The 15,411-nt window shown below is 40.1% G+C and overlaps 1 protein-coding gene across 3 annotated transcripts in view; it reads left to right on the top strand.

The window, feature by feature from the left end:
* Positions 1–6,931: 6,931 nt before the first annotated feature.
* FXR1 (FMR1 autosomal homolog 1) overlaps positions 6,932–15,411 on the top strand; it is a 21,499-nt gene continuing 13,019 nt past the window's right edge. For all 3 annotated transcript variants that reach the window (XM_010716865.2, XM_010716866.2, XM_010716864.2), the window contains exons 1-6: positions 6,932–6,984; positions 10,709–10,802; positions 12,080–12,151; positions 13,228–13,376; positions 14,131–14,224; positions 15,221–15,337. In XM_010716865.2, the coding sequence (XP_010715167.1) occupies positions 12,137–12,151; positions 13,228–13,376; positions 14,131–14,224; positions 15,221–15,337 (375 nt within the window). In that variant the 5' untranslated portion in view covers positions 6,932–6,984; positions 10,709–10,802; positions 12,080–12,136. The remainder of the gene's footprint in view (positions 6,985–10,708; positions 10,803–12,079; positions 12,152–13,227; positions 13,377–14,130; positions 14,225–15,220; positions 15,338–15,411) is intronic.

Here is a 15,411-nt window from a genome sequence, read left to right as displayed (position 1 = left end):
CTGTGTTGTGGAACTAAGTAGTGCTTCTGCTGTGTAAAGTTTGGGAAGTGAAGGAGAAGGTGTGTCGGTCTCATTTAGAAAGTGCTCACTTAGGATTGATGATGGCATTTGTGAGGTTGTAAGAGGGAATAACATTTGAAGTTTGGGCTCAGAACAGTCTGAATTTAGATTCATTATGACTACATACCTCCTGGTAGATGACGTGAGAAGGATCCTGCTATGCCAGGAGAGATAAGACCAAAATAATTACGTAAACAACTACAGGACAGTTTTTTCTAATTAGTTGTTAATACGATCTGCAACTTAGCTGTAGTAACAGTAGTGATTGCATCTGTTGGAGTGTTTTAATGTTTTTCTAATAGTTACTAGAAGTATGACCATGGTTGGTAAAACGAGGATTGCTATAAACTAATAAGAAAAACTATGCTCTTTATTAAAATACATGAAAAATAAAATTGTTTTTCTTGATGCATATATCAGTGGGAAGTAACTGTGGTTGTGGTAGGCACCAAGTAAAATTCTTCTGTCTAAAAAGAAATAGTATGTTCTAAATTTAATCTTTTGTTCATTTATCTCCAAACTGTTTTCCCCCTTTGCTTTAAATCAGTAATGCGATCTAGAGAACAGAATGGCATTTCTTCTGCATTTTACCCTCAAGTTCTCCAGCAATAGACAGCAGAGTATGTTCGGCCAATCCCTGCTGCTCAGAAGACTGCGTCTGTCAGTATTACTCATCTGTTGTCTCTGAGCCCCATCGGTGCCATCTTTTCTCCAAAGGACTTGTGCTCTTGTGGTAAAGATGAGGTTTGTGTGGTGGAACAGTTGGAGAATGGGATGATAAACCAAGCTAGTTAACAGTTGTATCTGCTGAAGGCACGTTGATCCTGACCTCGGGAGGGCTGATGATGTCTACTTGAGTTCTAGATTGCAGGTTGATTTATTTTCTTCAAGGCGTTAGAACAGACTTCATTAGTTTATTGGATTTTTTTTTTCTTTTTTCTCAGTTTAAAATGACCAAACATGCATGGATTTTTTTGAGAGCAAACTGGGTTGGAAACAGTGAGACTTGAATGCTCTCGGTCCTGTCTTGGCCTGACTACAGTGTTCTCAGGCTGATGGTTTTCTGTGTGGAGCTTGGAACTTTGGTCATTCTTCATAGAGATGTAGATCATTGGCTCCCAGAATTAGGGACTGGTTGGCAGGGACACCTGGGTCTGTCTGTCCAACCCCTGCCCGAGCAGAGCTGCCTAGAGCACTGTGCTCCGCACCACATCCCAGCAGCTTTTGGAGATCTCCACAGAGAATATTCCATAGCCTCTGGGCAGCCTGTGTCAGTGCTTCATCACCCACAGAGGGAAAGAAGTGTTTCTTGATATTCAAGCCAACCTCCTCTATTCTGCTGTGTACCCATTGCCCTATGTGCTGTCAGCTGTGAAGTGTACATTGGCAAGAACAAAATGAAAATTTTCTCTATATGCAAGTGAGAGCCATGGTTCCACTTCTTGTTGTGAGTTTGGATGTCTGCTCGAAATAAAATGACACTGAAGTCCATGAGCTGAGCAATAGATAGCTTATTGCACATGGAGCCTTTTGGTGACATCTGAATAACTGAAGATTCATTGCTTTCATTGCTGTAGGGATTTCCATCTACTAAAGAACAAACTGCTGTGTGGCTTGCCCTAGTAATCTTCCCCTTCTGCAGGAGTAGCTGCATTGAAATAAAGCCTATTTCCTATTTTTGTCATTTTTGACTCTTCACCTTCAGTTGTCATGTTCTAATGCACGTTCTTGGTACCCGTGGTAGGACGTGTGGTTTTGGTAGCAGTCCTGGCTGTAGCTCTGGGAGCAGGAGCTGAGCTAGGCTTTCATAGAGAGAGCAGCCTAAATGTTGCTGCAGGAAGAAATGATAGAAGAAGGCATGGTATTTCTCTGTGTGTTTGATGTCAAAGCACAGCGAGCAGTTCTGTGCAAAAACATACTTATATATCAATAAAAATATATTGATGTTTGGAAGTTGTAATGAGAAGCTTTGGAAACTTCTCCATGAGATGTTCTGTTTGTTTTTTAGCTTGACAGTAAAATAGAAAACTGTCGTTAATAGGCTTATGTGGGTGTTGGTGCCCAATTATTACACCAGGAAGCATTACAGTAAGTGGAATGAGGGGTGTTTTTATTTTTGTAAAGGTTTCAGCTGTCTCTTGATGGACAGCAATTCTTATTAAATCTTGTCTTACTGGATGGGAAATCTCATGCATTTTAAAGGTGTTCTTGGAACAGTAGACTGGTGCATGAACTGTCTAGTCATTGCCATCGGAGAGTCTTTGTCTTGACTCTCTTAGGCTGATAAAAGGCAGACACTGCAGGCAGTGATTATTGATTTCTCATGTACACAGTGAGTGGAGGGCATCTTTCAGAAGTTTTGCCCTTTGGGAATATGCACATGAAGAAAGCAGCATAAATAACGTGAGTAATTTAAATTTCATTCATAAGCCTAAACCAGGAGATTCAGTGCTGAGATTCTTGTGTGACTCATGAGGACTCTTGAATTTACACATGATAATGATGATTGTGAATGGAGATAAGTAGCAATGTCATAAATAAAAGAGTGGTGGTTAGAACTGAAATAAGAGTTGAGCATTATTTCCTACCTGATGCCCGCTCGTAATGCGTGGCCTGCCATCTGTTAGCAGGCCCTGTAGCATTTGCAGTGAAAAGATCACCTCGAAGTTCAAACCAGAAAGGCAGAGCATCTTGATTGTTTACAAGCTTCCTGTGTTTGCTTTGTTATTTCTTTATGGGGGTCAGAATGGAATAGTAATAATTAAGTGGGAGGTTTTGTATTTGTTACATGAGACAGAAACTGTTGGTTTAAAATACTAACAGTGTTTGGTTCTGACAGGAGTGAAAGGACTGGTAATTGGATATAGGCTTCTTGACCTTTATGTTGGTGATTCAGGAGCAGCCGCAGTACTTGATGTCAGTGTTACTGTTGGAGATGTGCTCAGCCGTGCCCCGCGTTCCCAGCGCAGCTTTTGGTGTGGTGGATGTGGCTCAGAAGCAGCACGTTGTCTGTCTGCCCCAGGAAGGGATGCCTGCAGCCTCACTGGCAGCACCTTCACTTTAGGTTGGACTGCTGTGCTTGGGGTCAGCTAGTCTGAAAGTGGGCTGAAGAGGGATTTCAGATTGCATCTGGCTGTTAGATGGGTTTTGTGACTTTGTGTGGAACTGGATGTAAAAGACAAATATGGGTGTGTGTGTGTGTGTGTCCACATAAGCACGGTTCACTGTAAGGGCACTTCAGTAAGTCTTGATCCGTTTATGTCATAAGCAGATCCTAATCCTAAATCCGTGAGCAGAACCCAGGTAAAAGGGGAAGATGCTGTGTGTGCTGCTTGTTGTGAGGTGAGGAAGTCCCAGCCGCAGTGGTTTTGGTGGCAGGTGGTCTTTTTTAGTCTCCTGCCATTCTGTTCATGCTTGGTGTACAGTATGGCCTCATGTTAACTTTGCTGGGTCTCAGATCCCAAATGCAGCTGGCAAGCCCTGGCCGTGCCAGCTCTCAGCTTACAGGTGCTGGGAGTTGGTTCCTGCCCAGTGAGTGGCAGAGACAGGTCTGCCTGGAGCACTGTGAGCTGCACGCCATTAATAGTGTAGTACAGTAGAGTCCCTGCTGCCTTGTGAGCAGCTCTCAGCACATACATGGGCTTCAGAGATGTGGCACTGAGTGACTGACATGAAGATCTGGCTGGGCCAAAGCTGAGGTCTGCCAAGGTGAAGTTGCGCATTAATTTTTCTTCTTATCAGCAACTTCACGTGTGGTGTAAAGCATATTTGGAAATGTTATATGTGAAGTGGTTCCTCATGCAACAGCATTATTGCTTTTATGCCATATATTAGTTGGTGGTGCGTGGTCTCCTGTTGGCTTGCTCTGCCTCATCACCTGTATGGAGGAGCTCTGAATTTAGTTACTGGCTTTGTCCATCTGTAGCCATTGCTGCTAAATTAAGTGCCACTAACAGCAGCCTGTTTAGTTGAAGAAAAGCGAAAGCGTGTAATCAGCGAACCTCGCAAGAAGTGGTTCTTATGCAATGTAAGACATGAGGAATGCAAAGTTAGAATACAAATCTATGTACAGAGGTTACGTTGCTGATAACGAGCTCCTTTGAAATTCCTGTTTGAAAACCATTTGGGGAAAAAAGAAAAGTTAATGTCTCTTCAGATTGGGTCTGATGAACGCTTATAAATGTGTGGCATTTAATGGGACGTTTAATGTAAAAAGTAAATCTGCTTTATTCAAGATATCTTAATTTTTCAAGTTTTGAGCGGAACTGTGAAGTGTTTTTTTAAAAAAAAATTGACAGTCATCTCCAGGCTATTGGAATACTTCTAAAAAAAATTGCAGTAAATATCATCATGATGTGCATGAAATCTTTCTGATTTTATCTTGGAGTTGCAGGTGATGGCTGATAATGCTCCTAGGGTAGGCCAGGGCTGTAGCTAGGAAAACAGAGAGGACTTGTTACTCTTCACAAATGATATCATATTTTTGACAAGTTGCTTGGTGATAATGACCAAGTGATTTCTTATAGAACAATTTAAAACCTATATGAATTCTCATTCCTACTGGTGGTGTTGCTCTGTCTGCCTCCTGCTGCTGCACTTCTGTTGCTGTAAGTGTGTGTTCCTCCCTCTGTAGAAGAGAAACTGACCATAAGAGGAAGAATTAAACCTTGGGATGTCTGAAAAGCATGATATTCCTTCACTGTTCATCTTGTATTTGTACAACTAGACTCTGAACAGGCCTTTTCACAATAATATAATTATTTAGATACGGTTGTGTTTAATGTTTTATTTGTCCTTTGTGACCTGCAGTGAATACCTGATAAATGTTAGCTTATCTCTTCTGAAGTATTTCTCATGTGAGTGCTGTGGAGTAGAAGAGTCAGAGCGTGCCAACTGGGGATGTTGCTCTGATAATTCTAGCAAACAGAGCATATGTGCCCCCGTGTGGGACGGATGGTGCTCCTGTGTGGCACTGCAAGTGCAGCGAGCTAAGGGGCTGCTTTGTGCCAAGGAGCTCCAGAAATTCACATGGTGAGGGTGTAGATAAAAAGTTACCCGTCTTAAGGGGTTTAAATCTCCGCTAAGTATTGCTTGCTGCCAGTAAGTTGGTATTCCAGCAGTGTTGGACCATGCAAACCTGGTTCATGCTGATGTGATTTTTCTTACGTATTTTTTTATAGAATCTGAATGACTTGTTGTAGAAAAACATTATTTCCTGCATTTTGTGTAGCAGTAACTTATCCCCATGCTGGTAAATAAAATGGAACTTTTCTGGTTATTTACAGATGTTGGTAGCTAACAGATGGTTCAACCAGTAACGTGTTGTATGCCCTTCATGTTCCTTGCCTCATGAAGCAGGCATGGCTTCAGTCTTCCTGTACAGAAACTTCATGTGAACTGCAAATCCCTGTGTGCACACGTGGTTTGCTGCCAACTGCCTCTGTTGCTTCTGTCTCAAAGGGCTTTGCCTTCCTTCCCTGGCAGAGGCAGGGTGGCCTCTAAAAGGGTTTATTTCATTAGGAGCACACTAGGTGGTTGAACAAGGTGACTTTGGTTTCTGGCGGCCTGGTGTGTTCGGGATTACCCAGCTGTTTGTGCTGTAACCACTTCCTTGCACTGCTGGCTGGTGTCTTGTGAGCGTTGCTTAGGGAGCGGGCACTCAGATTTCAAGTGAATGCTGCCCTTTGCTGGCGTTGCACAAGTACAGGTATGGGTCCAGGGAGATTCATTCCTCCAGCCCCTTGCAGCCAGCTGTCACTGCAGGCTTGTGCAGCGTCTGTCAGGCACGGGGAGCCCATGTTGAGGTGCCTTTTTTTTTTGAGCTGACCCGTGACACCTCTGTGGGTGCTGTACTCCTCGCACAGCTGACACTGTTCTCAGACCTCCTTGGCTGGCAGTTTGTGAAGGCAACTTAATCCATTCAGCAGGTTTCCTGGAGCCTTTCATAAGGATCCTTTGGAACTGTCTTCTCACCTGAAACTGCACGTTCCTCCTTGGTCTTCTGTTCTTGGGCACATACCAGGCTATAACAAACACAGGAGTCATTAGAAAACATTTTCTTACTTTGTTATTTTTTGTTGTCTTTGTCTTCTGCTTTTCTTTTGTTCCCTTGTGTTTGCAGCGTGCCTTCTTCCCTTAACTACCAGATGGGAGGCCTTTATTTCTGCTTGGGTATAATTTTTTCCATCAGGTTGTTCTTTGTCTTCAGGTTTTTGACATAATCAGCGCACTGCTAAAAAGCCCTTCGTTTTTCAAAAGGAAGAAAAATGGGATTTTGCTGCAGTTGTTTCCAAGATCATAAAAATGTCACACAAAATGACGTGAAACATCCTATTATCTTTGCTCTTCTGTGAGGTGCTGTGGGGATTTGACTGCACACTGTTCCCAGTCTTGTGTTTGAAGGATGACATAGTTAAGTAGCCACATAGCCAAATTTTATCCATCCTTCAGATTGTGCTATTCTGAAGGACAGTTGTTTGGGACTCTTTTTTCTTTTTTGTTTGAGAAGAACACCTGAAGAAGCAAGTGGTGCTGCTCACAGTTGTTGGACATTATTTTGAGTTGGGCTCCTTGCTCTGGGACTGCAGCTTTCTCCTTTTGCTTGTGTAAAGTAGCTGTGTATGCCTGTGAAGAAAACAATAAACTTTGAAAACAGTACTTCGGTTGTAAATGTGTCTGTATGAAAAATGGCTTTCAATAGTCCATGTGTAACGTATTTCTTAGAGCGCCTCACCCATGCAGTGGGATTGTCTGGAAACTTTCCTACATTCAGATTATAACAGCAGTGGTGTTCTCGGGTGGTTTCAGTCTGTGCTGAAACTGCTGCCTTGTTGTGATTCCATGTCTTACAACAAAATTGTTTTCGTTTTAGGGATTTATCAAAGATGTTCATGAGGATTCACTCACTGTTGTGTTTGAAAACAAGTAAGTATTTTATCTTAAAAATCATTTGTGTATTTGTGTATTGTATATTGTTTTGTTTGTTTTGACATGAAGGGGAAGTAGACTTCATTAGAAAGGTAGTTCTAGAAATACAGGTTCACTGTTGTATTCTGTTATGAACTGATTCCTTATATAGCTGTGGTATCAGAAGTCACAAAGTTAATTAGGCACTCCTTGATTTTTTATTTTGGTATTGTAGTGATGCCAGACGCAATGGACAGTTGTAATTAGAAAGTAGTGGCAGCTGTCTGATATTCTTATACCTACAGTGAAGAAAGGTGGAAAATACCTGAGTAGCTCTGTTTCCTGAGCAGTTCTTTCTGTGTCTGACCTGGGGAGTGTGATCAGCTTCATCAACCTGAAAAAAGGATACAAATGTCCTGATGGAGTGACTTTTTTAACTAGTGCAGAGTAGAATCCATATAATTGCTCAGGTTGGAAAAGACCTTAAACATCATAGAGTCCAACCACAACCTAACCATACTACTTTATATATATAAATATATACTTTATATATATATACTACTTTATATATATAAAGTAGTGTGTATATATGTGTGTGTGTGTGTGTGTGCATGCATAAAAAATCAACATTAGGAAATGCATCGGCTCTTGATGTGCAAATGGTTTCTAAGCTGCCAGCACCAGCCTGCAGATTCATCAGTCAGCCTTTCCTGAAGGGAGATGAGGGAGTAAGAAGCCTAATAGTGGGAAGCTTGCATGTATGTACACACAATATTTTATGAATGGTTTATGTAATCCTTGGATGTATGTATATGTATGTGTGTGTAATGCATGTATGAAAAAAATCCTGGAGAGAAAAAGATAATCCTGGTTTTTTACTCTGTAAATCCAGTCTGTCTTTCTAACCTGTTTTCTAGCTCTTCTATAAACATCAGTTAGAAGATGAAGTGGCAGCCATAGCTAGGACTTTGTGGGTGGTTATGGAAGCTCTTTGTGTCTCTTTGGTTTTCATATCACCTCACCCCTCCTCTGTCCTTGCCATCCTCCAAAGAATCCCACAGATCTGCTTCTTCATCCTCCTCTTGTTGATCTTCATTTTCGTATTCAACATCCATGTTACTTTTCTATAAGAGTAGATGTTCTTAGCCTTGAAGGCACGTGCTTTCACACCACGAGCCAAGTGAGCTAAAGGAAGTGCCTGTGGTTCACAGCAGGTGTTTAATTATTGGCAAACATGTTTCTGCTGGTTTATATCCATGTCATCAATGTGTTTTACTGAGTGTGTGGCAGCAACAGCTTCGTTCTGAAAAGGGTAAGCTACAACATATGTTGAGTGCTTTGTTGACCAAAAATAGCCCTTATCAGGAAGTATGCATACTACTCTATTTGTGCCATGAGGTAAGTTTGATAAATTATTACTCTTTTTATTGAGTTAAATTCATAAGGGCTTTAATCAAATTGAAATTGGCAGGAGGGTACCATCCGGAATGCATTCGTCTGTTGGTGATAGTGATCAGCACTTAGCAAAGTAAGTGAGTCTGCTAATGGCATTCAGTTTACGTTTTCTGCTGTTGTTTACCAGTCCTAATCTATAGCTATTACAAGGTTCCCAAAGTTGGTGAACTAGCATCACTGCAAGCAATAATTAATCTGTGGTCAGATAGCAAGTCCATTAGGAGAGGTTTTGGAGAAGAGGCAGAGAATGAACACAGAATCATCAGGACCTGGGAGTCTTTGTTGTGGTGTACAGGTGAGGTTCTAGGTGCAATTCCTTGTAGGTCCATTTGAATTTGAAGCAGCCATATTAGTAGACATCTATATAGTAAGAAGCACCTCAATTTTTTTATAGCTTTTACCAAATATTTGTGATAATCAAGTAGACCAGTAGGCATCGCATGCCTGATTCTCTTAGTAGGTAATTTGTAACAAATCACAACTAATTTCTTAAATAGCTGTTGGTGACATTTTGCTGGTGAGATGCTCCCATTTTGGACTTAACGTCATCAGAACTTTAAGTCATATTCTCAGAACTGAGCCTTCTGTGTATATTTCTTCCTGTTTTCTCAAAAAATAGCAAAATACCTTATGGCTGAAATGGGTGAGTCATTACTGTACTGTCTCCGTACGGTAGATGAAGATCCTCCAGAGATGGAAGCAAAGCTAGACTACTGCATACAGTCTGAAGATTTTCTTGGAGTGGTGAAGTCTCTTCTATTGCTGCATCTCATTGTGGGCAATCTATAACTTTCTGTAAGGTGGATTCATAACCTGCACTGCACAGTTGAAATTCTCAAGAGAGCTTTAAGCAGCTCAGTTGTTGACAGCAGTTTGTATCTTGTTGTTCAGTTATGATCACTGTGTTCATACTATTTCCAAATTGAACTTTTACATAGCTCGTAATCAGTGGAATACATTTTGTTCTCAACTCTTCCTATTTGCCTTTGTATCTGTGAGAATAATAACTTGATGAAGGGAGGAAAGAGGCAATACACAGATCCTGAGGTTAGTGACCATTACAGTTATAAGCATCTTTAAATCGCAGGTGGTTTTTTTTCCAACCTCCTCTGCTGTTTTTCAGAGGTAAAATGAGATTTCAGCTACATTTCATGACAAAAATACCTTCCAACTTCAACAAAAGCTATCCACAATGTTCCTTGTGTTAGGGTGGTGGTGGTTTTTCAAAGTTACCCTGTAGTTGGAAGAAAAATGAACTGTGCAGCCATGGCTAGGGCAAAACTCCATAACCCTTTCTGTTATGTGTTGGTCCTGGGGTCTGTCTGTACCTGATGTGGTCTTGAGGATGTCTATAAATGATAGATGTTGAATACTTGGACAGATACCATGTCCAAGTCCCTTGGATGTTGTAAGGTTTTTTTTATTGTTATTTTTGATGGTGGTGCTGGCTTTATTTTAATCCATCTTCAGTTGGCATTTTGAGTAAAAGAATGAGAAACAGTTTCATGGCTTCCTGTGAGATTTACAGAGAAGAAAGGAATTAGAAAAGAATACGGAGGATGTCAGTTACTCTACAAGTATTCATATAATGCACCTGTAATGCACACTTTTAAGTAAGTAGCCTTGCAGAACCAGCTACAGAAAAATAAATAGTCTTTCTTGTACAAGAAGTTAGCTTATTAATTTTACATGCGTAGTAGTAATCAGTATTAGTAAGCAGATGTCGAGATGTGTTTTGGAATGAATCTGTTTGCCAGACTCCCATTGGAGATTGTTTAAAAATAGTTGTAGATAAAATTCCAAAGTTTTTTAGGAAACACAGTTGGATTTTCCTGCAATGCTTAAAAATTGATAGGAAGCAATTATAATGCTAAGTGCCAATGAAATTGTCATTGTTAAAATGCTGAAGAAATGGACAAACCCAAGGTGGACCACAGGGGTGAATTCACATGTTAACAAGGCTTTCATTGAGCAGTACAGATTTCAGTATGTCAATCTGACCTTCTCATGGAGGGTTAATAGAATCAGTTCAGTGGAGTCAGTCCATTGAACTTTCTTCTGAATTGAGCTGAAGACGTGTTCTGTTACTAAATATCTTCCCAGCTGTGTCTTTGCTTTGACAGGGTTGTTTTGATACTTCGCTTATGAAGTTTGCTTTCTAGGAATGAAGAAACAGACCTGATTATATGAAATGAGTGAGAGTTAACTCAGAGTTCTAAAAATGAAGACCTTAAGAAAACAACAGAAAAATCCTGGAACTAATGTGTAATGTCTCTTCAACTTTCAGTTGGCAGCCAGAGCGCCAAGTACCCTTTAATGAAGTCAGATTACCTCCACCTCCTGATATCAAGAAAGAAATTGGTGAAGGAGATGAAGTGGAGGTGAGTTGATCCAGATGTTTGCTAATGAGCTGTTGTGTTACATAACTGATTGTCTCTTTGAGACTATGGTGACTGTAAGTAGATTAGTGGAGAATGAAAAAGGAGTGTGTCTCTAGTAATGGATTTATTAAGCTGGTAAATAAAAAACGTTTTAATTTTCTCATAGCACTTTAAAATACAGCAGATTTTGCTTCCAGAGAAACTGTCTGAAAATTACAGGGTCTTTTTTTTTTCTTCAGAAAATTACCAATGGAACTTGATTATCATCTAAAATTTGAAACAAAACTCTATTTTAAGAGATAAAAACCCAACTTGCTAGTTCTAAGTGCTGGGTATTTTAATATTTTAATGTGAAAGTTCAACAGAGATGTTCCGGTAACTTGGGTTTCAGTCCAGGTGAAATATCTAGTATGAAAATATCTTGGAGGAAGTAGTGTGCATTAGCTGTTTTAAAGAGAAGCAGTATTAACTAGAAACCACACATTAAACTGGGAAATCAGGAGGTTTGTGTTGAGTGCCTGGTTTGTCTTAGGAGTTTCAGTGATTCCCACAGTTTAACATCGTGCTTGTCATTGAAGTCACAGTATCTTTGGGATACTGCTACAGTTCCAGGCAAATAGTGTAAGAAGTGATGCATGTATGTGCTCAGTTCTTCTGTTTTTATTCAAAATATATGGAATACTTTGGCTTTATTAGAGATTAAACTTCAGGCATTTTTTTACCTCAGATTTCTTCAGTTAACTTAAATTTCTTGTGTAGTCTGTATACAAATGGTTAGAAGACCAGGAAAAACAGAAAGCTTCAGATATCATTGGTTCTGTATTTGATCTTGTATTGTTAGTGGTAGTTGTTAAATACAAAATACGTAATCATATGTGATGTAGTCCCAAGTTTATCAAGTAAGCCAAAGGCAAAATAAAACCTTAATTTTGGAGATCCTTCTGTATAGGAACTTTGGTGTTAAGACAGTTTTTAAATTTAGTGAGGAACTGCCACTGAATAAGTGTTTTTTCAAGGTTTTATCTCCAACAATTTCTGTTGTATAGTCAGTGAAATATAGAAAGGATTACAGACAGATTTCCTTGCAGGGCAAAGCAATGAAACTTGTGCAAGAAGCACATAACAATAACAACACAGGCAAAAAATATTTCGGAGTAGTATATAGTTCCATTGTAATGAGAGCTAGAGAAGTTGAGATGCGCTTGTAAATGTAGGCAACTCAATTATGTCTGTGTGTGCTATTGTTCTTTCATTTGTTTAACTGCTCTTGTTTTCAGGTTTACTCTAGAGCAAATGATCAAGAGCCTTGTGGCTGGTGGCTGGCAAAAGTTCGAATGATGAAAGGAGAGGTAAACTCCTTACTGCTGCTTTCATGCTGCTGTGTTAGATACAGTAAATACAGAAGTTCTTTGTGATGCAAGCAGATGAATAAACTACCAGTACAAAAATATGGCAGAACAGATTTTTAAGCTGAGATCACTTTAGAATGACCCATGCTGTGTTTACTGGGAGTGTGTTCTTATAGCTGAGCAGGACATTCTGATTATTAGTAATTCAAGTGCATGGAGGTCTGTATGCATACATGCAGCATATGGCTTCCAAAAATCGTACTCTGTGAATGGAAGTTGGCTCTAAGAAATAATAAAGTAGTGTGCCTTATTTGTGATTATGGTTACTGTTTATACCACAAATCTAATCCTGGTAATCAAGCAGTCTCTATCTACAAGCGTGTGTTGGTGGTTCTGTTTGAACATACATGTCACTGGAGTGTAGTAGAAAAACAGTTGTTTAGTTGTTTGTTTTTGCATATGCAGAGCTTGTGTTTTACTGCTGGCTTTTATGATTGTACCAGCAAAATTATCTGTAGATTCAGACAAGTGTATTTTTCATTTCAGCTGATTGAAATGATAGTTCTTCATTTGGAGCTAACTTCAGTTCTTGTATGCCACAGAAATTAGGATTTTTACTGACTGGTACTTTGCTACATTGGTTGGTTAGAAACTTTGACTTTTAAATTGTAAGAAACAACATTCTTAATCTGTATGATCTCAGTTAACTAATGACAGGTGTAAAGTTCTACTGAATTCTTAATTGCCTACTATTTTTAACAGGAAAAGTATTTTTTTTTCATCCTCAGAAGGCTGCTACCTCTATACCATTGTCAAATCAATTACTTTATAAGGGTGGTGTGCCAAATTTAAAACTTTAAATACGAAAGCAGTCTGGTCTGTGGAAAAGCATGTTGTAACATGAGGAATGTACTCTTTCCTGGTACTTGAGTCTTTCTTTCTTTTTTTTTTTTTTTTACGGAATCAGGTGTTCTGGGGGGGATCTTGGCCTGTGTGTTTGTTTTTATTTGATTGGTTAGTATATATTTGTCATTGCTAACTGAAGTTACCATTTGGAAAAACAAATTCTTCCATAGTTCTATGTCATTGAGTATGCTGCTTGTGATGCCACTTACAACGAAATCGTGACTTATGAAAGGCTCCGACCTGTGAATCAAAATAAAACTGTCAAAAAGAACACGTTTTTCAAATGCACAGTGGATGTTCCTGAAGATCTGAGGGATGCGTGAGTAGTTATGCGTATTTTACTAATAAGGCAATTCATTTAATGAGAAGTATTTGAGAGAGTGGGGGCGGGGGGGAGGAGGAGGAGGGGGGGGGGAATGTTTTGAGGGTCTTGTACAGCTCCATTAGAAATGATAAGGGTGGCTGTAACTGCTGTAGCTGAGTTAGAATCTACTGGCTGGGGTCTCTGCTGAGGGTTTGGGCTGGGGACAGAAAGCAGGTGCTCAGGTGGGATCTTCAGGTCTTGCCGCAGGCTTATGCAGCTGATGAACTCACGGCATGTCTCTGGTTCTGAGAGATGCCTCATAGCTGTGGTGGTACGGCCCATGGACAAATAAGCTCTGGAAGCATGGAAAGAGAGAATTTTCCGATTTCTGAACGTTCTTCACTGTAAGCTAGTGAAACATTCTGGGATCTGGTTGTATTATTACATGGGCAGGTAGTGATAGGGCAAGGGGAAATGCTTTTAGACTAAAAGACGGGAGATTTAGGTTAGGTGTTGGGAGGAGATTCTTTACTCAGAGGGCAGTGAGGCACTGATTGGAGCCTCCCAGAGCTCTGGGTGCCCCATCCCTGGAGGTGTTAAAGGCCAGGCTGGGTGAGGCCGCGGCAGCCTGCTTGGGTCCAGTGGGTGGCATCACTGCCATGGCTGAGGGAATGGAGCTGCGCGATCATTAACGTCCTTTCCAACCCGAGTCATTCTTCTTCTTTCTGTTTTGATGCAACTTCTTAAAATAAGTCATTTATCTCTGTAGATGCGCTAACGAAAATGCACACAAAGATTTCAAGAAAGCTGTGGGAGCATGTAGAATTTTCTATCATGCTGAAACTGCTCAGCTAATAATACTTGTAAGTAACTATTTTTATGTGAATGTTGCATGAATTTGATTATATCATTTATGGTAGTTCTGTAGCCATCTGTACATTTCTGAGGATTGCAGTCTAACTTCATGAACTCTGTAAGCAGTGAGCAATTTAATACATGCAGATGTACAGATCTATGGGGGCAGGCCTTTGGAGGGGATTGTAAGTACTGCACTGCAGATAGCCTAAATTTAGGAACAGCTCTCAGGTATGAATGACAATCGTAACAGACTGAGAGCTGTTTCAGAGATTGGTGTGGATTCTTCAGAACTAACTAGCTTACTCTGCTCGAGAGCAGTTGGTTCCACCTGTGCAGCATTACACTTTGTGCTTTGACCCACAACTGGGTTTCCACATGAAGAGCTGCATCAACTCACATCACACAGAAACCTGGGTGTGAACTGGCAGGTGGGTAGTGCGGATTAGCAGGGAGCCCAGAGCCTGAATCATAGGGAGGGACCTAACTTGATACTATGTAGACTAAAGGAGCTTTTGCAAAAACAGCTTAGTTGGCCTTTTCAAATGTGAAATTTCTTTACGAAACGAAGTCATTAAGGAATTGTTCACTTAGATTCTTCTGTGATTGCTTTGTTTTACTACATAGACTTTTCCTAACATTAGTTTCTCTGCGTTTTTCTGCTTACTTAATCATATCTACTTGAATCAGACCAGGGAGTCAATGAGTGATGAGTATAATATGGTAGGATAATATTTAGTTCGGTTTGGAACATCAAAGGGAAGGAACTACTTCATAGGTGATAGCAAGACTTGTAGTGTTAAACATAATGTGAGTTAGAACAGAAAATTGCTGGCTTGGTAAAGATAGTACTGAATTTTTCATTGTTTTGTGGAAGAGTAATGTCCACATAAGTACTGGAAATGTGGTTCATGTTTATAATTTATTTAAATAAGCAGGTTCTTAATTTAGCCTTGAAATGTGACTTTCCCTAAAAAATGAAACATCCTTTTTCTTTTCTGTAGTCTGCCAGTGAAGCAACAGTGAAGAGAGTGAATATACTGAGTGACATGCATTTGCGCAGCATTCGCACCAAACTTATGCTTATGTCAAGAAATGAAGAAGCTACAAAACACTTGGAAGTAAGCAATAGCTTGAAATTCTTGCTGCTGGAAGCAGTACTTCATGTTGAAGACATGCACACGAGCCTTTTTTT

Source organism: Meleagris gallopavo, chromosome 11, assembly GCF_000146605.3.
Source record: "Meleagris gallopavo isolate NT-WF06-2002-E0010 breed Aviagen turkey brand Nicholas breeding stock chromosome 11, Turkey_5.1, whole genome shotgun sequence".
NCBI lineage: Eukaryota > Metazoa > Chordata > Aves > Galliformes > Phasianidae > Meleagris > Meleagris gallopavo.
This window is presented reverse-complemented; position numbering and strand designations above follow the sequence as displayed.